This window comes from Micromonas commoda, chromosome 11 (genome assembly GCF_000090985.2).
Source record: "Micromonas commoda chromosome 11, complete sequence".
Taxonomy (NCBI): Eukaryota; Viridiplantae; Chlorophyta; class Mamiellophyceae; order Mamiellales; family Mamiellaceae; genus Micromonas; species Micromonas commoda.
Window position 1 is genome coordinate 328,688 of NC_013048.1, and position 22,374 is coordinate 351,061.

The window sequence follows — 22,374 nt, forward strand, 5'->3', positions numbered from 1 at the left end:
CGCGACATCCCGAGGACACTGCTCGGGCACCGCTCGGTGGTCCAGGGACGCTCGCCCAATACTCGCGCCGATACTCGCGCGCCGAGGATGGGGAAGACGAAGAAGAGGCAGGCGAAGCGCGCCGCGGTCGAGGCTGCGCGCCTCGAGCAGGCGTGGGGAGCCTCCGGCGAACGGGTCGGCTCCGCGCTGGCGGCGGGCGGAGACGGCATGCACGTCGGCGACGCTCGCGACGCCAACGATCCGCGGTGGATCGCCGCGCGCGACAACGCGATGGACCCCGACAGCAGGTTCAAGGTGGCGCAGGTGAAGCTCAAGCGCAACCCGATGGCGGGCGTCTCCAAGCCCAAGACGAAGCAGAAGACGGGCATCCTGCGCATCGCGCGAGCGGTGGAGGCGAGCCTCACGCAGGAGGCGTGCGTCGCGCTCGACACGTTGCTCGCGGAGTGCGAACGAGGCGAGCGCGAGGTCGCGGCGCCCATGGATCTCTGCGGCAAGGTCCTCGCCATGTGCCAGCGCGGCTCCTTCGGCAAGCCCGCCATCCGCCTGCTCGGCAGGATGGAACGCGTCGGCCTCCCCGTCGGCCCCGTGCAACTTCGACAGGTCTTCTTCGCGTGTGCGGGCAAGGGCATGGTGCCCGAGTGCCTGTCGCTGATGTCCCGACACGACATCGACACCGGGCGAAGGCTGCTGGGGAAGGACGTCTTAGTGCGGGGGTGCGGGCTCATGCCGGGGGGTGTCGACGGTCCCGCGGGCCTCGCGTTGCTGGAGGGCACGCTGCGAGGCATCGCGGGGGGCGGGTGGGAGGGCGCGCCTTCCTCCGCGGCGGGCGGGTCGGTCCGGGTCCACATGCATCCCACGTGGGCACCGCCTCGGGTGGAGGGTGCCGAGGGTGCCGACGGTGCCGTCGCGGACCCCGCGGCGGATGCCGAGCGACTCGCGCCGACGATGTATCCGGGAGGCGACGACGGGAACGCGTCCTTTTGGTTCGTGTGCGACGACGACGGCCGCAGACGACCCGCGGACCGAAACTCCCTCGAGCTCTGGGCGCCGGCCACCGCGTCCACCATCCCGCTCGTCGCGTCGGGGCTCGAGCTCGAGACGGAGCGCCACGACGTGCCGAACGTGCCGGGCGCGTTTGCGTTGACGGATGTTTTCAGCGCGAAAGAGTGCGGCGCGCTGCGAGCCGCAGCGCACGCGATTGGATGGCGACGGGACGAGCCGGACCCGTCGGACCCGGGGCGGGGCCGCCTCGACTACTGCGAGCTCGTGGTCTGGCCGGAGACGGCCGGACGGATCTGGGACAGGATCAAGATGCACATGCCCGCCGGCGCGGTCGGGGTGAACGCGCGGATGCGATTCTTCCGGTACGGTCCGGATACAATCTACAGACGACACGTGGACGGGAGCTGGCCGGACGGGCGGCTCACCGAGGAGGGCGAGTACGTCACCGACGCGAGCAAGGGCACCCTGCGATCCAGGCTCACGCTGCTGTTCTACCTGTCGGAGGGGTTTCTCGGAGGAAACACGACGTTCTACACGTCAACGCCGGGTCACCCGGGGTTGATATCGGCGAGGGGGGTGGCGCCGAGGGAGGGATGCGCGCTGTGTTTCCCGCACGGCGACGCGGAGGATTCGCCGGTGCACGAGGGCAGTGCCGTCGGGGTCGGGCCCAACGGGGTTCGGCACAAGTACATAATAAGGACCGACGTCCTGTTCGAATCAGCCGGGCGACCGGGTAGCAAATAAGTTTTCAACTCAAAAATAAGCTGCTCAAGTGTCTGCAAAATCAAATCATCACGACCCACGCGTCACCTCCTCCGCCTTGATCCGCGGTCCATGGAGGCGTCGAGTCGCGAAGCCTCCCTCTCGAACGCGGCCCGCGCCGAGCCGTACCCCGCGAGCTCCCTCGCCGGCGATCGCACCCGCGACGGCTTCAGCGGCGAGGAAACCTTTCCGAAAGCCGCGACTCTTTGTTGAACGGGTTGAACGGGTTGAACGTTCTTGGCGCGATCCACCGCCCTCCGCCACTCCTTGGTGTCGGAGTCGGTGGTGTTCCCGCTGGAGTTGCCGCCCGAGTTTTCCTCGTTTTCCTTGTCCGCGGACGCGTCGACCACGGATGCGGTCTTCGTGTTGGCGAAACCCTTGAACCGGTTGAACGGGTTGAACCGAACCGGCCCGGGGGATTCCTCCATCGACGACTCGAGATCCTTGTCGAGCGCGTCGAGCATCTCGTCCATGGTCTTATCGCCGATGGCGCGCGGGAACCTGCTGAACCTGTCTTCGAAGTCGTCCTCGTCGGACTCGTCCTCGTAGATCTTCTTCGTGCTGACGGCGACGGACGACGGTTTGATCACCGTCTTCGGGGCGGTTTTCGTCGGCTTGCTCACCGACGCGGTTCCGCCCGGCGACTCGTCGTCAAAGTATATCGTCTTCGTCGCCGACCACCCGCCGTTCGAGAACCCCGGCCCGCCTGAGAAGGCGACGGACCCACCGGTTCGGGCGGTGACCATGGAGGAACCCCCCGTGCTCATCGTCGGTTGCGCTCCCTTGCTCCTGGCGCTCTGCATCGCGGGCGACGGCGACTTTTCGGAATCTGAATCGTCGTCGTCGTCAGCCACGAGCGCGTCTTCGAGGTCCTTCCCGGCGAAACGGGAGGTGACGGCGTCGCGCGCGGACGCGACGATCTTCTCCTCGGACGCTTCCACCGCCGCGACGAACGAGGGAGAGCCCGTGAGCGACCCCGAGGGGGACCGAGAAGCTGACTCTGACACCGACACCGAGGCGGAGGCGGCGTTGACCGACTCCTCCGAGGCGTTCTCCACCGAGGGCGACGCCGGCGGGGACTCAGACACCGCGGACGAGACCGGCAAGGAGGTCGTCTCAGAGACGGGCGCGATCGTGGTGGGTTTCAGCGCCATCTCCGGGCTGTTCTGCTGTGATAGCATCTTGAGCCCGTTCTTAATAGTGCGAAACGGCGAGAGGAGCCCGCCGATGACGCGCGCGCCGGGCTTCCTCCCGCTGCCGCCCTCGACGGCCGCCGCGGTACCCTCGACGGCGGGTTTGGGCGCGGGTGCTGGCGTCGCGGGGTCGACCTCGATGTCGCTCTGCGAAGAGTCGGAAAAGTCCCAAGGTTTCCTCGTCGCGCGAGGCGGAGACTTGACGTCCTTCGGGGACTGGACACCCGCCGCCGCGACCTCATCGCGGGATATGTCCATGGACGAGTCGTCGGTGTCCGCGAAAAACTTGGAGACGTTCTCCACGCGCTCGATGGCTCCCTCCGCGGCGGCGAAGGCGCCCTTCACAGCCGTCGCCGGCGATTTCTCAAACCTCTCGTGTTCAATCCCCCGCACCGCATTCGCGATGGGACCTTCATGGCAAGCGGCGTGCCACGCGCGGATGAACCGCCTGGACCGCGCCTCGTTCTCCATGACCCGCGCCGCCTCTTCACGAGGGTCCCGCCCGTCGAACGTACGCGCAAGGAGCCCGTCGTACCGCTCAGGGTACGATCGGGGTTCACGACCGGCCCATCCCTCAAACGCGCCGGCGATGTCGCTCACGAATTTTTTGGATCCCGGCGTGAACGCGTCGCCAACGTCGGCGCCGTCGGTTCGCCCATTGGTGCGCACTTCACGCACTTCACGCACCTCCATCGTGGGTGAGAGGGAGTACTGCGTCTCCTGGTTGTCCAACGACGAGAAGCCTTTAGAGTCGGATCCGGAGTGGCTCCCTCCCCGGAAAAAATCGGTGTTATCCTCGCGCCACGCCTCGCGACCCATCCCCCGGCCCTCGACGACGTCGTCCAGCCACGCCCGCAGCGTCTCCCCCGTCGGAATTTTGCCGTGCATCAGGACGGACATGGACGCAGCCTCGAGCTCCTGAACCACGCGGGTGGCGGCGGCGACGTCCACGGGTTTTGTGGACATTCCGGAAGCCGCGACCCGCTCCCCGGGCGCGCCGGATTCGCCGATTCTACCCGCGTAGTCGTACACCGCGTCTGCAATCTCCTGGGCCACCTCCGGGAAAGACTTCTGGAGCATCCTGACGCGCGTCGCGAGTGACTCCTCGTAATCGTCCAGCCTGAGGCTTCGAAGCGGCACCGCGCCTTCCTCCGCGCCCCTCGGTTCCTCCGGCGGAACAAAGAGCGGCGAGAGGTGTCGGTACTCGTCGTCCTCAGCCTCGGTGGGCTGCGGCGGGAGCGGCGACAGCGGAGCGTTGAACGAAGGCCTGGGGGGCTTTGGCTGCTGCCGCGGCGAATGTCGGCGCGAGGAGCGATAGGAATACGAATCGTCGTTTCCGTACGAATCGTAATCGTCGCCGGCGTCGAGCATCATCGCCGCGATGTCCTCGGCGTCCCTGTACCTCGCCTCCTTCGGCTCGAGCGACCGAATGAACTTATCCTCCTCCTCGTCATCCTCGGATTCCTCCGGGGGCACGCGCATACCCTTGCTCCAGTGCGGCGTCACCGCCCACGCCTCAGCCTTGTGCGTGTAACCCTCCAGATCCTCGTAGCATCCGTTGGGCCAGGGCGCGTCCGGGTCGTCCATGTCGATATCCAGCTCCTCGTAAAATTCGGTTCTCTGAGCGAGTCGCTCGGCGGCGCTGAACAGAGTCCGGCCGACCCCTTCCGCGGCGCCTCCCACGGTCCTCGACGCGGCGCCGACCGTCTTGGCCGCGGAGTCCAGCGTGAACTCGAGCGTGCGCAGCGACGAGTTCCGCACCGCGTTTCCCGCGTTGCGAACTTCCATCCCGAGCATCCGGAGCGCATCCGCGGGGGTTTTCGCCGCCACCGGCACCCCCGCAGCCTTGACGAGTATCGCCATCGATCGCTCCCTCTCACCGCTGGACGACGCGTGCCTCGTCTCGTGCGCGTCGACCGCCGCGGGCGCGATCGGCGGGGTGAGGTCCGGGAAGGATCGAGGACCTACTTTGAGAACCCTGAACCAACCGGGCCCGCGAGCCGGGCCCACCCTTACGCTCACCGCCGGAGGCGTCGCCACGTTCCAGCTGCATCGCTCCAAGTGCGGCTCCCAGGGCCTTCGCGCGAGGAACCTACGCGTCGCGACGACGGCGCTCTTGGCGAGGTCAGAGTCCCGGACGCCCCGCCAGGTGTTGACGGACGCGTTCACGACGTTTTTCGCGACGGATCCCACCGCGGCGTCCATCGCGTGGCCCGCGTCGTGGAGAGATTTTCCGACGACGGCGGCGGAGTGAACAGCGGCGCGGGGGAGTGTTTGAACCGCGTTTGAACCGTGTTTGAGGGTTTGCACCGCGCCCGATCGAAGGTGGACGGCGCCGTGGCGGAGGGACCTGACGCACGCGGAGGCCCACGCGCCGCGGGCGCCGGCAGAGGCGTCGTCTCGGCGGCGAAAGCCCCGGGGCATCCTGGGAAGTTTTTGCCTCGGAGTTTTTGCCGGCTCTGGGTTCGACGAGCGCTCCGACTCGGAATCCGAAGAAGCCTTCGCGGCTCGCGTCCTTTCCTTCGCGGCGTTTTTGGCTGCAGCCTTGGCGTCCTTCGCGGCGGACCTTGCGGCCCTCTTTTCCTCCTCCGCCAGCCTCTTTTCCTCGCGTCGCCTCGCCGCCGCCTCTGCTCGTTCCCTCGACCGTTCCCTCGCCCTTCTCCTTCGTTCCGCCTCCTTGTCGTGCCTGGCGCGCCTGAACTTGGCGATGGCGTCGAAGTGGGCGTCGGGCGGGGGCGGCGGGAGCATCTCGACGCCGCGGGTGTCCCGCACGGTCGCCACCACGCGCATGCTACCCTCGGGTTGGGTTGGCACCCGCGTGGTCTTGTCGTGGAAGACCCGCGACTTGATCGTTCTCGAGGGCTCGAGCTCAACCTCGGATTCGGACGAGTCCGCCTCAGTGTCCGTGGCCGCGTCCGAGGCGGTCCCGTCCTTCCCGCTCTCGTTCGCGATGCGCTCCCTGTTCTCCCTAAGAATCTGCGCGACGCGCTTGGGGTCGCGCGTGTCCACCTCGTAGCACTTCGCGGTCACCTTGCCGACGACGGAGGCCATTGGGGCTGCGTGCGGGTTGAGCCCGGGCGGGGCCGAAGCCGGGACGGCCGCGTCGTCGTCGTCGTGGTCGTGGTCGTCGTCGTGAGGGGAGACGACGGTGGGCACGTGCCTCCACGTCTCCCACCGCTCGCCGCCCAGACCGGGCGGAACGCGCGGCGTGGTATCGTACGCGCCCCTGAGCAGGCTCGCGGCCTCGAGCTCCGGCGGTAACGATTCAACCTCGATCGGCGCGTAGGTTCGGTTCCAGAAGCGGCCGCGGCGGCGCACGCGACGCGGGGAGGCGGACGCCGCCGCGCGACGCTCAAAGCGCTCGGAGCGCTCGCGCGCGGCGTGCAGCTCGGCCGCCTCCAGCTCGACCATGCGCCGGCTCCGTCGCTCGTGCGCGAACGACATCTCGAGCCCCTGACACTCGAGATGCCGGGACGGTCGTTGCTTTTTTCTCCTCGAGCCGCGCCCAAGATGGCGCCGGATGCGCCCGGCGGGGGTCGATCGTCGGGCGGATCCGGGGGTCGGGAGCGGACGGACGGCGTGCGGATGTGCGGGGGGCACGGGAAGAGGCCGCGCGTCGTCCGTCGTCGCGCGTCTCCGGCTGTGGGCCGGCCCACGGTCGCTCCGAGACGAACTTTGAAACGGTCAGATATTTTCGCGGGACCTGACCAAAACTTTGAAACGAGTGCTGATGATGAGACAGGCTGAGCTGCTGAGCTGTGGAGACGTTTTGCATGTGCTGCTAAGGTATGATATTGCTATTGGCCTCTCACTGCTTCGTCGCCTCGTCGAAGTCCACGCCCATCATCGAAAAGAAATCCCCGATCGCCATCGGCTTCGCGCCCGTCTCCGGCGCGGGGTCCACCTTGATGGTCCGCTTCCACCGCCTCGTCTTCACGCCGCTCTTCTCCTCAAACTTAGCCGGCGTCATCTTCTTGCCGTCGCACAGGACCATCTTCTCGCTGATGATGTAGGACCCCACCAGACCACCGCATCGAACGGTCATCAGGTCGTCGTTGTCCTTAGGGACCTCGTCCTTCTTCTTGGGCGGCCGCTGCTTCTTCCCGGCGGCGAGCGTGTCGCCCCCGGCGGCGGCGGCGCCCGAACCAGCCCCCGCCGCGGGAACCTTAACCTTTGGGGTCTTGGTCGCCGCCTTGAGAAGCTTGGAGAGGTTGCCGGGGGAGACGGCGAGGTGTGCGAACCGCGCATCCTCCGCGGGGTTCTTCCTCTTCTCCGCCGGGGGCTTGTTAGCCGGCGCGTTGCCGCTCTTGGCGCCCTGGGGCTGCTTCTGTTGCCGCTGCTGCTTTTGCGGCTGCTCCTTGGAAGCCTCCTTCGTTGGGTTCGCATCCGCGTTCGCCTTTGCCGCCTCAGCCTTCTTGGCGGCTTCCTTCCCGTCCTTGGCCATATTCTCGAACTTCGCCTTCTTTTTTGCGTCGAGCGCCTTCCACCGCGCGCCGAGCTCGGTCATCTTCGCCTTGGCGTCCAAGGTGTCCGGCAGCTTGGCGCGCTCCTCGTTGCAAAAGAGAATGTAAGCGCTCGGCGCCCTCTTGGCCTTTGCTGGCTCTGACTCCTTGGAGGGCTCGGGTGCCCGCTCTGGCTCCTTCGCGGGCGCCGCCGGCTCCTTAGCCGCCGCGGGTTTCTCCTTGGGTTTGTGGTTGGCGAGCTGGGAGATTGGTACGTCATCAGATGAGGACGTTGATTTCTTCTCGTCTTCGTCATCAGAGTCAGAGTCCGAGTCTGACTCTGACGACGAGGAGGAGGATGAGGAAGAGGAGGAGGAAGAAGAGGAGGAGGACTTATCCGAGTCAGAGTCGCTGTTGGAGTCCGAGTCGATCCCGGATATCTTCGTCTCCGTCTTCTCCTCCTCCTTTGCCGGAGCCTCATCGCTGTCGCTGTCATCGTCGTCGTCGTCGTCGGAATCAGAGTCCGACGACTCCTCCTTCTCCTCCCGTGCCGGTGCCTTCTTCGCGTGCAAATCGTCGAGGGTGATGTTCGCCAAGATGCTCATGGCCTTCGGATCCGGCTGGGTCTTGGCGGGCTTCGACTTCTCGGGATCCGGCTGGGTCTTGGCGGGCTTCGACTTCTCGGGATCCGGCTGGGTCTTGGCGGGCTTCGGCTTCTCGGGCTCCGGCTGGGTCGGCGCAACCTCCTCCTCCTCCGCACCGGACTCCGAGTCGTCGTCGTCGTCGTCGTCGTCGTCGTCGTCGTCGGATGAGTCGGAGGATGACGACACCGGCGCCGGTGTCGGCGCGGACCTCCTCGCCTCCTCCCGTTCTCTCTCCGCGGACCTGCTCGCAGCCGGCGAAGGCGGGACGCCCACCGGGGGCACCGCCGCGGGCAACGGAGCCGCTCCCCCCTCGTACCCGAGCTCCCTCAGGCTCGCCTGCACGACGGCGACGCCCACCGCGCCGAACCGCCCGGGCGACATGTCGAGCGCGGCGTTCAGCGCGTGCGTCACTCGGGTCGGCAGGGACCGTTTCGTCTTGTAACCGTTCTTCTGCACCCTCGCGCAGAGCACGCCCACGGCGAGTAGGTTGGTGACGTCGGTCGGAGCCGCGACGCCGGGGGAGTACCCCGGGGTGTCGTTCCCGGTCCCTCCCGACGGGTCCGCGGCCAGTGCGGCGGCGCGCGCGGCGGTCGCGTTGAGGGATTCCAGTCGACCGAGGAGATCGTCGAACATGTCAAACTCGGAGTCCTTCTGCACCTGGAGGATCGCCGCGACCGCGGGCTCCACCGTGCGAAGCAGCGCGTCCAGCGACGACGTGTCCAGCTTCTCCACCGCGGTGATGAACTTGTTGTTGGCGAGTAACGACTTGGCGAAGACGACGTTGCGGAGCGGCACGGAGCCCTTCTCCTCGCCGCCGTGTTTGAACAGGGCGGCGACGCCGTCTTTGAGGTGCGCCGCCGCGGCGGTCTCCGCGCGCTCCTGCCTGGCCTTCCTCTCGGCGGCGTCGTCCACCCTGGCGCGCGACGGGGGAGGCGGCATGGCGTCGACGTCCCTCCCCTCCGAGGGAGCGTTCCTCTTGCCGAGGACGGCGAGGGAGTTGGCCAGCGCGATGGGCCTGAGGCCCCCGCCGCCGGACATCGGCGTCCCGGACATCGGCGCGCCCGTGGGCGTGGGTATCATCGCGCCGCCGCCGCCGTAGCCGCTCATCAACGGGGTGCCGCCCGCCATGGATGGGGACGGCATCACCCCGGCGCGGCCGTGCATGATCGCCTCCCACGTCGAGCGATTGGTGAGCGACATCCCGGGGGAGGCAAAATCCATCGTCTCCACCCCGGGGACTGCCTTGGACGTCTCCAGGTCAGCCATGAGCCAGGACATGGAGTCCGCGCGGTGGCGGAGCGCCACGTCGGTGACCGCCACCCACTGGCTCGCGCCCATCGCCTCGTGCGTGCGCAATCCGTAGAGGTTGCGGACGGTCACCTTTCCAAACTCTGGGCGGCACTGCTCGTGCTCGGCGGCCACCGCCCTGCGCAGCGCGTCCGTCGTGCAACCGTTCCTGGGCACGGCCACCACGAGGGCGGTGCCCAGGGTGGACGTGACGTCGAACGCGACCTCGTTTTCGGCTGCGAAAGGTGAGGAGAGGCGGGGTGGAAACGGGCGTCAGGTCCGGGGCGACGTGGGAATTCTCCCTCCAAAAAGTCGGCGGGGGGATCGTCGGCGGGATCGGACGGTCGCGCGCGCTCGCCGCGGCGTTCGCGCGGGGATCTCGGGACGGACGAGGTCACGGGTACTCACCCATCAATATCGACGCGAGCCTGCGGCCGACGGCTCACGAGCGGCGGCTTCTCCGGTTGCGCGTCGTTGTCTGGCCGGATCCGCCACCGCTGCGGCGACTTCATTCGGGGCAGAGAGGTAGTTTCAGCCAAATTTCACTAAGCTGCTAAGTGTCAACGCTACACCTCCTCCCCACTACTCCGCCTTCAGCGCGCTGATGGGATCCAGCCCCGCGCTCGCCTGCGCGCGCTCGATCATCCTCTCCACCTCCCCGGGCTTCATCGCTATCCTCTCGGGGTCCCTCGGCGGGAAGAACATCGGCCGCCAGAGCCACGGGAAGACGAAAGCAGCCAACGCCACGGGCGCCAACTTGAGCGCCAGCCACGGCTTCAAGATGAGCCGCGCGATCGCGTGCGCGATGGCGTCCAGCACCGACGCGTCCACGTCCTCGCACCCCAACGCTTTGCACGCCGTCCACGGCTCCCGTCGAGCCATCGCATCCTCGAGCTCCGGGCGGTAGTGCTGCATCAGCCGCTTGCACATGAGCTCGAGATCAGCGTCCACCGCCGGGTCCGCGTGCGTCGGGTCTCCCCACGGCACGTCGTCGGGGCGATAGGTGACGTCGCCGAGCCACGTGGTGTGGCGCGTGATCGTGGACAGGGAGCGGTCGCCGCAGGTGCGTCGCATCGCGTCGTGCAGGAACCGCTCGGATCGGACGTAGGGCACCTCCACCGTGGATGTTGGGTCGTTCGGGTCGGGTTCGGTCACGGTGCGCGAGATGTCGTCCCGCGGGGGGCGATCGAGGTGGTGAAGGAGCCGCCGGGTCAGCACGGAGCATCCGGAGCACGCGAGCTGCTCGTCGTGGTGCAGACCCCCGCCGGGCCTCGTCCTCGGATCTACCGAACGTGCGGAAGAAGATAATCCCGTCGTCCTCTCGCTGGCGACCGCGCCCCGCGCTCCCAGCACCACCGCCAGCGCCACCAGCGCGGCCCAGCGCGGGCTCACGCCGTTTCTCTGGCGGCGCATGCCTTCCCCGCGAGTTTACCCACCCCGTGCCACCCCGCACTCGGCACGCGGAAGCGAGTGACGACTAACAGCTGGTTTTACTAAACTTTTTCTAGCTACGGAGTCGCGTTCGGACCCAAGAGCATCTTGCGTATCTTCTTCGGCGCGTTCACGAACTCGTCCCCCTGCGGAACGCACGCCCGAAGCAAGATCGTGAACACCGCGTGAAGTATCACCACGTACGACAGCGAGTTGAGCAGCACGAAGAACAGCGCCATGGCCCACACCCACCCCAGCGTTGGCATCCAGCTCATCCCAATGTTAGCCGCGATCTGGTCCAGCAGACCCATCATCTGCGTCACCATCAGCTGCATCACGTTCTCCCTGAGCACCAGACTCGTGAACATCAGCGAGCAGAAGATGCCGATTGATCGAACGGTCGCGCTCAGCGGTATGGACACCCACCACGAGAACCGCTTGGTCCACGCCCATCCCAGCGAGTACGCCATGGCTCCGTGGAGGCAGTAGTAGTTGACCGCCCTCAACGGCCCAGAGATGAGGAACAGCAGCATGGACGTGACGACGGCGACGCGGGACGCCGCCTTGGGGCCGTTCCTCGCGGCCGCGATCACGATCGGCAGCGGAAACAGCGCGCCGAAGTACGCGTCCAGGCGGAACAGCGTGGAGAGGTGGAAGAGGAGGCCGGTCAGCGCCGAGAGCATCGCGCACTCGACGAGCACCGGCACCGGAAGTTCGTCCGGTCGCCCGTTGTCGTCGCCCGATGAGGTATCGCGGATCGGGGGCGGCGGCGCGCCGTCGGCGAACGAGCGCGGAGCGGGCGCGACGACACGACCGCCCCTGGTCCTTCGCAGTTGGTCGCTCGGCGGGATGGGCCATCGCGCGGTGGACGCGCCGATCCCGGCGCGGCGGCATCGGCGGTGGACGCGCGGCGGGGAAGCGCGGTGCGAGGACGCGGACGTGCTCGCCGCCGAAGCGGACGCCACCCTGGCCCAGCGCCCGACGGTGGACCACGACGTCGCCATGCTCCGTCGCGCGACGACGAGTGTGACCTGGGGAGGAGTCGGGGCTCCTCGGCTAACTGGTCGTCATACGGTGTCACTTTAGGTTACGCGAGGGCCCATATTCGTGAATCGTTGCCGCACCTCCCCTTCCAGCGGCCTTTTCAACGCGACTCCGCCCGGCCGCTAGCCCTCTTTCACAAGCGCGTGTGTTTCGTTCTCTTGTAAAGGCAGTACAAGATGAGGTGAGCGTCGATACCCGCGGTGCATATCCCGCGCTCCCGGAGCCCTCGCGTCGCTCGCGTCGCCCTGGGACGCGCCTCGGACGGGTCGATCGACGGCGTGATTTTTTCCCACTAGGGTTAAGGTTTTTCCGGCGGGCCCGAAATGCGCGCCGGAACCGCGCCGCGAGACGCGGATGCGCCCGAACCCGAAGGCCGTCGTGCCCGTGATGGCCTCTCCGACCCATCTCAAAGACAAATCACTGACCTCTCGCCTCCCGTCCCACCCTTCCTCGACTCAACAGCAAGCTCCCCTCCGACACCATCCGCGACGGCATCGCCTTCGTCCTCGAGAAGGCCAAGGCCAAGCCCCGTAAGTTCACCGAGACCATCGAGCTCCAGATCGGCCTCAAGAACTACGATCCCCAGAAGGACAAGCGTTTCAACGGCACCGTGTCCCTCCCCACCATCCCCCGCCCTAAGCTCAAGCTCTGCATGCTCGGTGACGCCAAGCACTGCGAGGAAGCCGTCGGCGTGGGCATCGACCACATGGACGTCGAGGCTCTCAAGAAGCTCAACAAGAACAAGAAGCTGATCAAGAAGCTCGCCAAGAAGTACAACCACTTCCTCGCGTCCGAGTCCGTGATCAAGCAGATCCCCCGTCTCCTCGGCCCCGGCCTCAACAAGGCTGGCAAGTTCCCCACGCTGTGCACGCACAACGAGGCGCTCGAGAACAAGGTCAACGGCATCCGCTCGCAGGTCAAGTTCCAGCTCAAGAAGGTGCTCTGCCTGGCCGTCGCCGTCGGCAACGTCGAGCAGACCGAGAAGGAGATCTTCGTCAACACCCAGACCTCCATCAACTTCCTCGTCTCCCTCCTCAAGAAGAACTGGCAGAACGTGAAGTCCCTGAACCTCAAGTCCACCATGGGTCCCCCCTTCCGCCTCTTCTAAGAGCCTTGCCGTTTCGGCCCGGCGGGTGAGCACCAACCCCCGCCGAGAAGAAGACACAAGATGATAAAGTCGTACCGTGTATGAGGCCCTCGTTAAGTTTTAGACACTTAGCGTACCACCAACGCACCACAGCTGCACCCGAGTCGTCCCCGCAACAAGGCGGGTTGGCGGCGCGGCTATGGGAGTGACTTGGTAGCTCCGATTCCCCTCGCGCTGTCGCGGGGGGGATGAGCGCGCTTGCTTCGTCCTGTACCTTACGATCGAGAACCAAAACACACGACTGTTGAGTAGCGCACATTAGGCGATATTCAATACGAATACATCTGCCCCTAACTTGGTTGACGTCGCCCTCGCGTTAATCAATTCGTAGTCGTTAACCACGAGCCACTAGTCTCGCTAACTCTTACAGTCCCGGTATGTCCTGCCCCGTCGCCATCAGAGCCGCGATGACCACGAGCACCCCGCTGTTCCACATCGCGTGTATGGTCATCGGCGTCAGCAAATTCCGCGTCCTCGCGTAGCTGAATCCCAGCACCATCCCCAGGCACACCAGCTGGGGGAAATCCCTGGCGCTGAGGTGCGCCCCCGCGAAGACCACGGAGGAGAAGAGCACCGCGCCCGGGGTCGGGAGCCACCTCGTGAGCGACGTCATGAGGAACCCCCGGAACACCACCTCCTCCAACGCCGGGGCGAACACGGACGTCACCGCCAGTAGCGACAGCAGCCTCGTTCCCTGGTCGTCTCCGCCGCCGATCAGGGGTAAGACGGCGTCGATGGTTCCCGGGCCGTCGGCCGATCTCCGCGCCGCGTTCTGCGCCAACACCCGATCCCGCACGGCCAGCTGTGCGTCGTCCGTCCCCCCGCTCGCCCCGTTGTTAACCGCAAACTCGCCGGCGTGTCGGTGCGTCGCCTCCACCGCCTCCATCGGCGTCGAGAGCGCATGATTATTATTGTGCAAATATTCCCACGCGAACTCTCCGACGTTGAACGCGGTCGCGACTGCGGCGATGGAGACGAACACCGCGACGTATCCGTAGAGCGCCCACCTCAGCCATCCCCTGTCGACGCCGAACGCGTCCTTCGTCGGGTCGACCACGAACCAATCCCCCGCGGCGTCCATGTCGTCCCTGTACCCCCGCAGCAGCAGCCAGAGCACTCCGAACGTGATGCCCGTCTCCGCCGCTTGGATGGCGAGGAGGTACTCCGTCTTTTGCGACGGGTCGAAGGTTCGCGGATCGACGCCGTTGAGGGCGAGGAGAACCGGGGCGACGACCGCGGCGGTGAGGACGAAGGATGCGGACCAACCGGCGAGGCCGAAGAAGACGCGCCATCCCCCCCACGGCACGTCCCATCGCTCGCGGACGGTGTCCAGGTCGAAGAACCTCAGCTCGGCGATGTCGTCGTCACCCGTCGACGACGCCTCGGCGCTCGGCGTGCTCTTCGCGGCCCTCTCGGGTTGGGACGGGGGGATCGGCACGCCCTTGCGTCGGAGAAAGCGCTTCAGCTTCTCGTCCTCGTCCACGCCGCCCCCGGCGGCGCGCGGCGCGAGCCGCTCGCCCCGGGCCTTGGCGGGCGACGACGAGACGCGACGGCACCCGCCCACGTCGACGCGGCGAAGAGTCGCTCGCGTCACGCGGCGCGGGACCCAGACGCGCACGGACGCGACGATCGAGATGGACGCCATCGCCATCGAGTGTCTCGATGTCTCCGTCGAGCGCGTTCGGGGTCGCGCGCCGGAGCCCTGCGCGCGCCGCGGAGTGGTATATGCGCAAGATGGGAAATATTCACACGGCGAACTGGCTGTGAAGACGTGGCGTCTCTAAAAGTTATCCGCGAGGGTCCTCACTCATCGCGCGCGCAGCGTCGGCTCACGCTCACGCCGCGTCGACTCCGATACCGGTGAGATGACGTCGATCGCACCGACGTCGATCGCGCGCGCCTCGACGGTTCGAGCGACTCGAGGGCCGGCCGCCGCCGCCGCCCGTGGGCCGCGGGCGGACCTCCGCCAGGTTGGCATGGTTTTCGCGGGTCCCGACACCGCGCGCGTGCGTACGGGACGGGCGCGGGGGAAAGGGCGAGGACGCTCGGCGGTCGTCACTGCGATGGGCCCCGACGAGCTGGAGGCTGCGCAGCTGTGGTCCGTCGCGGGCCTGGGTCTGTTCATAGGCATCGCGGCCGTCGGGAGCGGCCTCAAGGGCGAGCCCGAGCCGTGCCCGGCGTGCGCGCAGAGGGGCGGCGAGGAGTGCATATTCTGCGTGGGGACCGGGCGGAGGGAGGCGCCGATCAAGGTGACCAAGCGCGAACTCAACGACGACAGCGTGCTCGGGCTCACCAGACGGAACCCGCTGGAGTGCACGGCGTGCAAGGGGGCCGGGATGATCTTGTGCAAAACCTGCAGGGGAACCGGATTCGTGTGAAGAGCCGAACCATCTCGCGGTATAGCCTCGTGTCGGACTTTCAATCGCGGCGCTAAGTTAGAACTAATCCTACAGACGACGACGACGACCCACCCGGGGGGGCCCCGACGCCTTCACTCGTCCCGCAGCGGCACCTCCAGCGGCGAGATGTCCTCAAAGACGCCCGCGCCCGACTGCGACGTCCGCGACCCCGTCGCCGCGAGAAACTCCTTCTCCGCCTCCATCACCGCGCCGTTGGACGTCGTGGCCGCCTTGCCGTCGTCGTCCTGCTGCGCCCGCGCCGCCGCCCGCTTCGCCTCGTTCCGCAGCTCCTTCTGCCTCGCCTCGAGGTTCTTCTCCCGGCGCGTCTCGCGCTCGAACATCTGGTTGATGGTGGGCTTCTCATTTGGCTGCATGACGGCGAGACCGTCGCAGAGCTCCATGAGAGTCGCGCTGCCGTCGGCGGCGCCGACGGTGACGAGCCGCCCGGCGGCAGGATCGGAGGTGGCGCCCTCGCCCTGGATGTTGAACGCGGTCAGCGGCTTGTCCGTCACCTTGACGCTCAGCGTCGGGTCGCTCTGCTTGTAGTAGTAGTCCCACACGTCCATCTCGCCGTCCATCTTGATTGTGAAGAAGACGCCCGGCCGCGTGGGCGACCACGTGCCGCCCGTGAGGTACGTCCCGTGGTACCGCGTCGTCATGATCGGGGTCTTTATGTCCTCCATCCACACCCGCGCGGTCCAGTCCCCGACGGACATGAAGTACTTTGGGAACCACGGGTTTCGCTCCAGCGAGTACACCGGTCCGTGGTGGCCGTGAAACGACGCGCCGACGCGATCGGCGGGCGTCTTAGCCTTGCTGTTGCACATCAACACGGTGCCCTGCTCGGTTCCGATCATGAATTTGGTCGGGCCCGCGATGGACTCGTACTCCACGCTCACCGCGCCGAGGACGGTGTCGCCGCCCCTCTCCTTCAGGAGGAGCTCCTCCACCGGCTCGCCCAACCTTCGAATGTCCCACCAGTACACGTAGCCGTCGGTGGACACGGAGAAGCACTCGGTGCCCGTCTTGGACTGAAGCCAGTCCATGTCGTAGCACGGGTCCCTGTGCGACTTCTCGATCGGGGATAAGTCCACCGGGTTGTGCCCCTTGCGGGTGTCGTAGTAGGCAACCTGTCCGTTGTAGAGGCCGCCCGAGAGGATGTGCGGATCCTTCGGGTTGTAGTTGACGCAGCACAGCTGCGACGGGGATCGCATGTAGAAATCGGGTTTGTTGGGCGCGTTGACGTCCCAGATGTAGGAACGCTTGGACATGCCCTCGGGCTGCTCCTGGAACCCGAGGATCGAGTACGCGATCGCGCACTTCGCCGCGGACGAGTCGGGGGACCAGCTGATGTAAGACGCCGCTCGCTTGATTGGCGAGGGATCGCGAAAGACGGTGAGCGTCTTGGCGTAGGGCTGCTCCGTGGAGTGATCCGCGACGGACCCGGCGAAGTATTCCTCGTAGATGTCCACCGCGTTGTTCTGCTTCACGAGCTCCTCGACCTCGCCGATCATCCCCGCGATGGACGTAATGTACTCCTCGTCCTTTTCGATTTTCTTGCGGTAGCGCATGACGTGCTCGATCTCGGTCGGGTCGACCTCCTTGGGCCAGCCGCCCTCGGTGTGCGCGAAGCCGCGGTTCTCGAAATGAACTTGCTGCGTGTTCGCCTGTTCGCGGGGTACGTCGGGGATGGGTCGTGAGCGGGGGATGGGAGGACGACGAAGGTTGGGCTGCGTTAGCCGTTCGCCCGGGAAAAAACACCCTAATTTGGTTTGAAGGGGGCGGTCTCTCGCGCTGCGCACCTCGTGCTCGGACATGTCCGGCGCGACCTGAACGTTGGTCACGACTGGGTTGCGCTCGATGTACCCGTCGCGGAGATCGGGCTCGGGGCGAATGTCGGTGACGACCTGGATTCAGGAAGGGTGGAACGGGAGGTCAGCTCGGGCATCGGTCAACCGGGGCGCATCCGCTCGGCGCACAGCTGTGCAGGCTACGAGGCTGGGGATAATTCCGGGGCGAGGTTCGCACCTCCGTGGGCTGGTCGTCGAAGCTCGCGTGCCTCCCGAACTCCTTCCCCGTCTTCGTGTACATGTAATAGATCTCCATGGCGGCCGATCAGTCTACCTCGCCCAGCCTCTCCCTCGCGCGCGGCTCCCTCGCCCGCGGGATCAAATGGAGAGTTTCCCAAAGCGGCAACCGTGTCCGGGCGGATTAACTCAAGAAAAATAGACCGTCACTTGGCAAACACCCTGATTTTGTCGATCGTCGTCACCTTTCTCTCCGCGCCCGCCAACTCCTACCAACCTGACACTTTCGAACGCGCCTCGGGGAGGGCGGGGTCCGTCGTATCACCAGGATGAGGTGGACGGAGGCGTCCTTCACCAACGGGCAGCCACCTCCTTCCCCCCGCAGCGGCCACTCCGCCACGGTCGTCAACGGCGGCGAGGTGGTAGTCTTTGGCGGCCTGCACACCAGCAATTTTATCGGCGAGACCGTGGTGCTCTCGCTGTCCGAGGGGCGATGGTGGAGGCCGCCGTCCGCGGCGGTCGGAGGCCCGGGGCCGCGCGCGTTTCACTGCGCGGTCGCCGTGGACAAGCAGCTCTTCGTCATCTGCGGCCGCACCGGCCGGCAGCAGCACGGCGATACGTGGGTGCTCGACACCACCACGTGGGAGTGGCGACCGATGGGGCGCATGCCCGGGGCGGTGGGATCCGACACGATCGCTCCGCGCGACTTTGGCACCGCGCAGCGAGTCGGCGGCACCGATAAGATCGTCCTCTTCGGCGGGTACGACGGCAAGAAGTGGCTCAGCGACGCGCACGTGCTGGACACCGCGAACGGGGTGTGGAGGGCGCTGAACTTCCCTTCGCCGTCCCCATCCCCGCGAAGCGGCCACGCCATGTCGACGGCGCAAAACGGGCGGCACCTCCTCTTCGGCGGTCAGGGCCCCAACGGAACCCTGTGCCACGACCTGTGGGCGCTGAGGGGGGTCGACGAAACCCGCGACGACGATCACGACGAGTCATCGCCGAGCAGGGACCCGACGCACGCGTCGTCGTCGTCGTCGTCGGGAGGCGGGGGCGCCAGGTGGACGCGGCTGCAGCTTCGGGGCGACGCGCCCGCCGCGAGGGCGGGTCACGCGCTCGTGGCTCTGGATCGTTTCATCGTCGTCTTCGGCGGCGGCGGCGGCAAGGGGTGGATGAGCAAGCAGCAGGAGTACCGCAACGACCTCCACGTCATCGACCGGGAGTCGATGCGGTGGCGGCGGCTCGCCGGGAGCGCGCCGAGCGAGGCGGGGCGGGGCGGGCTGGCACCGACGCAGCCCGGTCCCCGCGCGTTTCACGCGATGTGTCGGGTGGGCGAACGCGCGCTGTTGATTGGGGGATTCACCGGTTCCGAGGCGCTCAACGACGCGTGGTGGCTGGATCTCGACGAGGGCGACGGGACGGGCGGTTTGGGCGGGTCGGAAGGTGGACCGGACCTGTCCGCGATGGCGGCGCTGTCGGCTCCGATGAACATGATGTCGAGCACCATGTCGGGTCTGAGTTCGCCGTTCGATAGGATGAGCCAGAGCCTCTTCGGGGGCACCGGCGAGGACGCCAAGGCGGCCGCGGTCGCCGGGTCGCCGGATACCAAATCGATGTTCTCGCTGACGTCGTTAGGCGACGCATTCACCGGGAGGAGGACGAGTCGCGCGGGTAGGGAATCGGCGAATCTGAAAAACAAGACAAAGGAGGAGAAGATTCGCGGCGTCCTCGAGTCGATCGACGGGGAACTCGCCGCCAAGGCCAAGAGCGAGGGGAACGATGACCTGACCGGCATGAACGATAAGGGGTGGATTCGGGAGTTTTACGCGTCGTGCGACCCCGAGGATCTCAAGATTGGCGACATGAAGCGTTTCGTGCGGGAGTATCGCTGCGCGGTTGGGGCGCAGGCGCTGGGGACCCCGGCGGACCTGACCGGAACCGACGGTCCGGGTCAGGAGCGCCGCGGGAGATTTTTGCACGTCGAGGCGGAATCGCTCAGGCTCGCAGACGTGCCCGCGGTGTTGGCAGAGCTTCAGGGCGCGCTCATCGAGGGCGCGTGACGGCGACTCGAAAGGTTCGGGAAGCGAGAGTACAAAAATTAAGACAAGACTAAAACACTCGGCGGTACCCGCCCGCTCACGCCTCGCAGAACTCCTGGGCACCCTCCTCCACGGCGTGGCCGGTGATCTTGATCATCTCGGCCATGAGCTCCTTCTCCTCCTCGTCACTCCCGCCGCCGCACCCGTACCTCAGAGAGTGCACCGCCGCCGCCTCAGCCTCCGCCGCCGCGATGATCTTGTCCTTCCCGGCGCCACCCGCGGCGACCCTCTGGTGGATAACCTTGATCGCCGTCTGCTTCACGTGGTCGTAGCTGCACGGGTCCGTGGCGTTCAGCGTGGCCGCCACCTTTCCCAGCATCTCCGCGCGGGCCTCCAGCTGCCCCGCCGCGTTCAGGCACAGCTGAACGTTCGAGTACACCTGGATGACCGAGGTCCTCGCCCACGCCTTCTGCGTCTCGCTCAGGCCGAGCGCGTCCATCTGGGCCTCGAACCAGACCGTGAGCTCCACCAGGTGGTTGGGATCCGGCGCCGCGGACTTGCCCTTGGTTCGCTTGTACTCGGCCATCTGGCGGGAGATGTCGCCGTGGAGCTCCTTCGCCTTGGCGCGGAGCTGCGCGATTAGCATGGCCACGGACCCGGTGTCCTCCGCGCCGAGCGACTCCGCGGCGGCTCTCGCAGCCGCCTTCTCGCCGTCCTTGTCCCCACCCTTTTTCTTGTTCGCGGGGTCCGCGACGGCGGCGTCCTTCGCGGCTTTCGCCTGCTTGGACGCCCTCTCGGTGGCCGCGGCGGCCTCGTCCTCGCCCACAGCCTCGAGCTTGCACCGGGGGCACGCGCATTCGAACCCCCAACGCTTGGCCACCGCCGAGCGCTCCGGCTTGGGCATCGTGACGTCAAAGTACTTCATGAACACCTCCTCGCCCGCGACGAGGTCACGCGCCGCGCGGATGAACATGGTGTGTCCCACCATCAGCTTGCACGCGTTGGGCGCGCAGCTGTGGTTGAGAAAGGAGGGGAACGGGTAGACGCCCACGGAGTTGGCGTTGCGAACGGCGGATGTCTTGACGACGTTCGCCGCGAGCCTCGCGAAAACCTCCTGCGGCGGGAGCTCGGGGAGAACCTCGTCGCCCTTGCTCAGGTGCCTCCGGAACTTGGCCACGTCTATGGGCGGAACTTTGCCGGCATCTGCGTCGTCGTTCGCGCCGGACGGGAGCGCGAGGATCACGGACAGGTCCTGCGGGTTACGCGACGCCGCGCCGACGAGGCCGCCCATGAGCGCAGCCTCGGCGCCCGCGGTGAGCGGCGCCACCGCCAGGGGCGACGCGACGCAGATGAGCTCGCCGGCGCGCATGGCGCGCGTGGTGACGACGCCGCGGCCGAACGGGCGGTCCCCGACGATCTTGACCGGTCCGACGTAGTCGGCGCACCGGCGAAACGACGTCGCCGATCGGCCGAACAGGAGCGAGGGCATGTGGTAATCACCCGCGAACGCCTGGGACTGGAGGAGCTCGCACTCGGCGAGGGCGTTGAGGGCGGCGGGATCCTCGGGTTCCTTGTCCAGGAGCTGCTTGAGGGTTTTGATGGCGTCGGGGTACCGCCCGAGGCCGTTGAGCGCCATGGCGCGCTTGTACAGAGCCTTGTGGTGCGACGGATCGGCCGCGAGCGCGGCGTCGGCGTCGACGAGGGCGAGGTGGAACTGGCGGACGCGGAGGTAGCACTCGGCGCGGTTGGCGAGGGTCATCGCGTCGTCGGCCTTGACCTTGAGCGCCTCGGCGTAGCGAGCGGCGGCGGCGCCGTAGTCGCCCCTGCGGAACAGCTCGTTGCCCTGCTCCCTCAGGGCCTCCGGGGGCCAGTTGGGAATGGGCGATGCGCCATTGGCGGGCGCGGCGTTCTTCGCTCCCTTCTTCTTCTGGGCGGGGAGAAGGTCGACCATGCCCTTGGGGGCCTCGGGTGCCATCGCGTATGTACAAAAGCGGCTTTGGGTGGGTGCGTGCGTCGAGGGCGCCCGCTTTGCTTGTGCTCCTCCGCGGTTTTGATGCTCACTTTTTATCGAAAAACCCCCGAAACGCCCTGTGATTGGCTGGAGCTGCGATATGCCGAGATCCTCAGATCCTCCGTCTGTTGTCCGTAACGCTCGCGAACCGGTGCCTTTCGTTTGGGATTTCCCTCGCGGAATTTCACACTTTCCGCAGCCCCGGATGGAGCGGCACCGGCTCCAGGGCACCCCGCCCGGGACGAGGGTTTGCCTCCTCGAGGACTGGTGCACCCCCGCGGAGGAGGAGTACCTCTTGGGTCGCGTGTATCGCCCCTCGGGTACGGCGTGTGACCCGTGGCAGCGGGTATCGGGGAGGAAGGTCCAGGTCCACGGCGGCGAGGTGCACGAGAAGGGGATGATCCCCCGACAACTCCCCGAGTGGTTGGGTAAAATGCTGAAATCCGTCCGCGAGACGTGCGGCGACGACATGTTTCCCATAAACGTCCAGCTGAACCACGCGCTGGTGAACGAATACGAGGTGGGCGGCGGCATCATGCCCCACCAGGACGGGCCTCTCTACTTTCCAGCCGTGGCGATCGTGTCGCTGGGCGCAACCGCGGTGATGAGGTTCACGCCGCACGTGAGCCAGGACGACGTAGGTGCCGAGGAAAGTGCAGAGACATCATCTTCGATGGCACCCTTCGGCGTGTGGCTGCCCAGGCGGAGTCTGCTGTTCTTCGACGGCGCCGCGTATACGCATTGTCTTCACGGCATCGACGGCGTGGCTGAGGACGTTTTAGACGAATCGGTGGTGAACTGGAGAAGCGCGGTGGATCGGTGCGGGGATGCGAGGAAGCGGGAGGGGACGAGGGTGTCGGTGACGTGCCGCAACGTGCTAAAGGTTAGGAAGTTGCTGATGTTCAAGTAGAAAAAGCAAGCAGGAAGCGTAAAAGTTTTCAATCCG

General features: G+C 66.7%; 11 protein-coding genes across 11 annotated transcripts; 5 read left to right on the plus strand and 6 right to left on the minus strand.

The window, feature by feature from the left end:
* Positions 1-87: 87 nt before the first annotated feature.
* Positions 88-1,746, plus strand: MICPUN_62386 (predicted protein; the record flags this gene model as incomplete). The annotated part of the gene is made up of 1 exon (XM_002504809.1): positions 88-1,746. One exon carries the CDS (start codon positions 88-90, stop codon positions 1,744-1,746), a length of 1,659 nt encoding a protein of 552 aa, XP_002504855.1.
* A 62-nt stretch (positions 1,747-1,808) lies between these two features.
* MICPUN_62387 (predicted protein) lies at positions 1,809-6,401 on the minus strand (the record flags this gene model as incomplete). Its single annotated transcript, XM_002505119.1, has 1 exon — positions 1,809-6,401. One exon carries the CDS (start codon positions 6,399-6,401, stop codon positions 1,809-1,811), a length of 4,593 nt encoding a protein of 1,530 aa, XP_002505165.1.
* Positions 6,402-6,765: 364 nt separating this feature from the next.
* MICPUN_62388 (predicted protein) lies at positions 6,766-9,567 on the minus strand (the record flags this gene model as incomplete). Its single annotated transcript, XM_002505120.1, has 1 exon — positions 6,766-9,567. A coding segment is annotated over one exon (2,802 nt), but the record flags the coding sequence as incomplete, so codon positions are not given.
* Positions 9,568-9,912: 345 nt separating this feature from the next.
* MICPUN_62389 (predicted protein) lies at positions 9,913-10,743 on the minus strand (the record flags this gene model as incomplete). Its single annotated transcript, XM_002505121.1, has 1 exon — positions 9,913-10,743. One exon carries the CDS (start codon positions 10,741-10,743, stop codon positions 9,913-9,915), a length of 831 nt encoding a protein of 276 aa, XP_002505167.1.
* Positions 10,744-10,925: 182 nt separating this feature from the next.
* Positions 10,926-11,459, minus strand: MICPUN_71396 (predicted protein; the record flags this gene model as incomplete). Its single annotated transcript, XM_002505122.1, has 1 exon — positions 10,926-11,459. A coding segment is annotated over one exon (534 nt), but the record flags the coding sequence as incomplete, so codon positions are not given.
* A 492-nt stretch (positions 11,460-11,951) lies between these two features.
* Positions 11,952-14,181, plus strand: MICPUN_95416 (predicted protein). Its single transcript, XM_002504810.1, has 2 exons — positions 11,952-11,986; positions 12,268-14,181. The coding sequence occupies exons 1-2, from the start codon at positions 11,982-11,984 to the stop codon at positions 12,911-12,913; spliced, it is 651 nt and encodes a 216-aa protein (XP_002504856.1). The 5' UTR covers positions 11,952-11,981; the 3' UTR covers positions 12,914-14,181.
* Positions 14,182-14,817: 636 nt separating this feature from the next.
* Positions 14,818-15,330, plus strand: MICPUN_62393 (predicted protein; the record flags this gene model as incomplete). Its single annotated transcript, XM_002504811.1, has 1 exon — positions 14,818-15,330. One exon carries the CDS (start codon positions 14,818-14,820, stop codon positions 15,328-15,330), a length of 513 nt encoding a protein of 170 aa, XP_002504857.1.
* Positions 15,331-15,347: 17 nt separating this feature from the next.
* Positions 15,348-17,457, minus strand: ODA6 (dynein, 70 kDa intermediate chain, flagellar outer arm; the record flags this gene model as incomplete). The annotated part of the gene is made up of 3 exons (XM_002505123.1): positions 15,348-17,018; positions 17,154-17,258; positions 17,380-17,457. 3 exons carry the CDS (start codon positions 17,455-17,457, stop codon positions 15,444-15,446), a joined length of 1,758 nt encoding a protein of 585 aa, XP_002505169.1. The 3' UTR covers positions 15,348-15,443.
* Positions 17,458-17,707: 250 nt separating this feature from the next.
* On the plus strand, positions 17,708-18,775 carry MICPUN_86619 (predicted protein; the record flags this gene model as incomplete). The annotated part of the gene is made up of 2 exons (XM_002504812.1): positions 17,708-18,372; positions 18,439-18,775. Coding segments are annotated over 2 exons (1,002 nt in total), but the record flags the coding sequence as incomplete, so codon positions are not given.
* Positions 18,776-19,451: 676 nt separating this feature from the next.
* On the minus strand, positions 19,452-21,392 carry MICPUN_106237 (predicted protein; the record flags this gene model as incomplete). Its single annotated transcript, XM_002505124.1, has 1 exon — positions 19,452-21,392. The coding sequence occupies one exon, from the start codon at positions 21,390-21,392 to the stop codon at positions 19,515-19,517; it is 1,878 nt and encodes a 625-aa protein (XP_002505170.1). The 3' UTR covers positions 19,452-19,514.
* A 241-nt stretch (positions 21,393-21,633) lies between these two features.
* MICPUN_86763 (predicted protein) lies at positions 21,634-22,338 on the plus strand (the record flags this gene model as incomplete). Its single annotated transcript, XM_002504813.1, has 1 exon — positions 21,634-22,338. The coding sequence occupies one exon, from the start codon at positions 21,634-21,636 to the stop codon at positions 22,336-22,338; it is 705 nt and encodes a 234-aa protein (XP_002504859.1).
* Between the last annotated feature and the right edge of the window lie 36 nt (positions 22,339-22,374).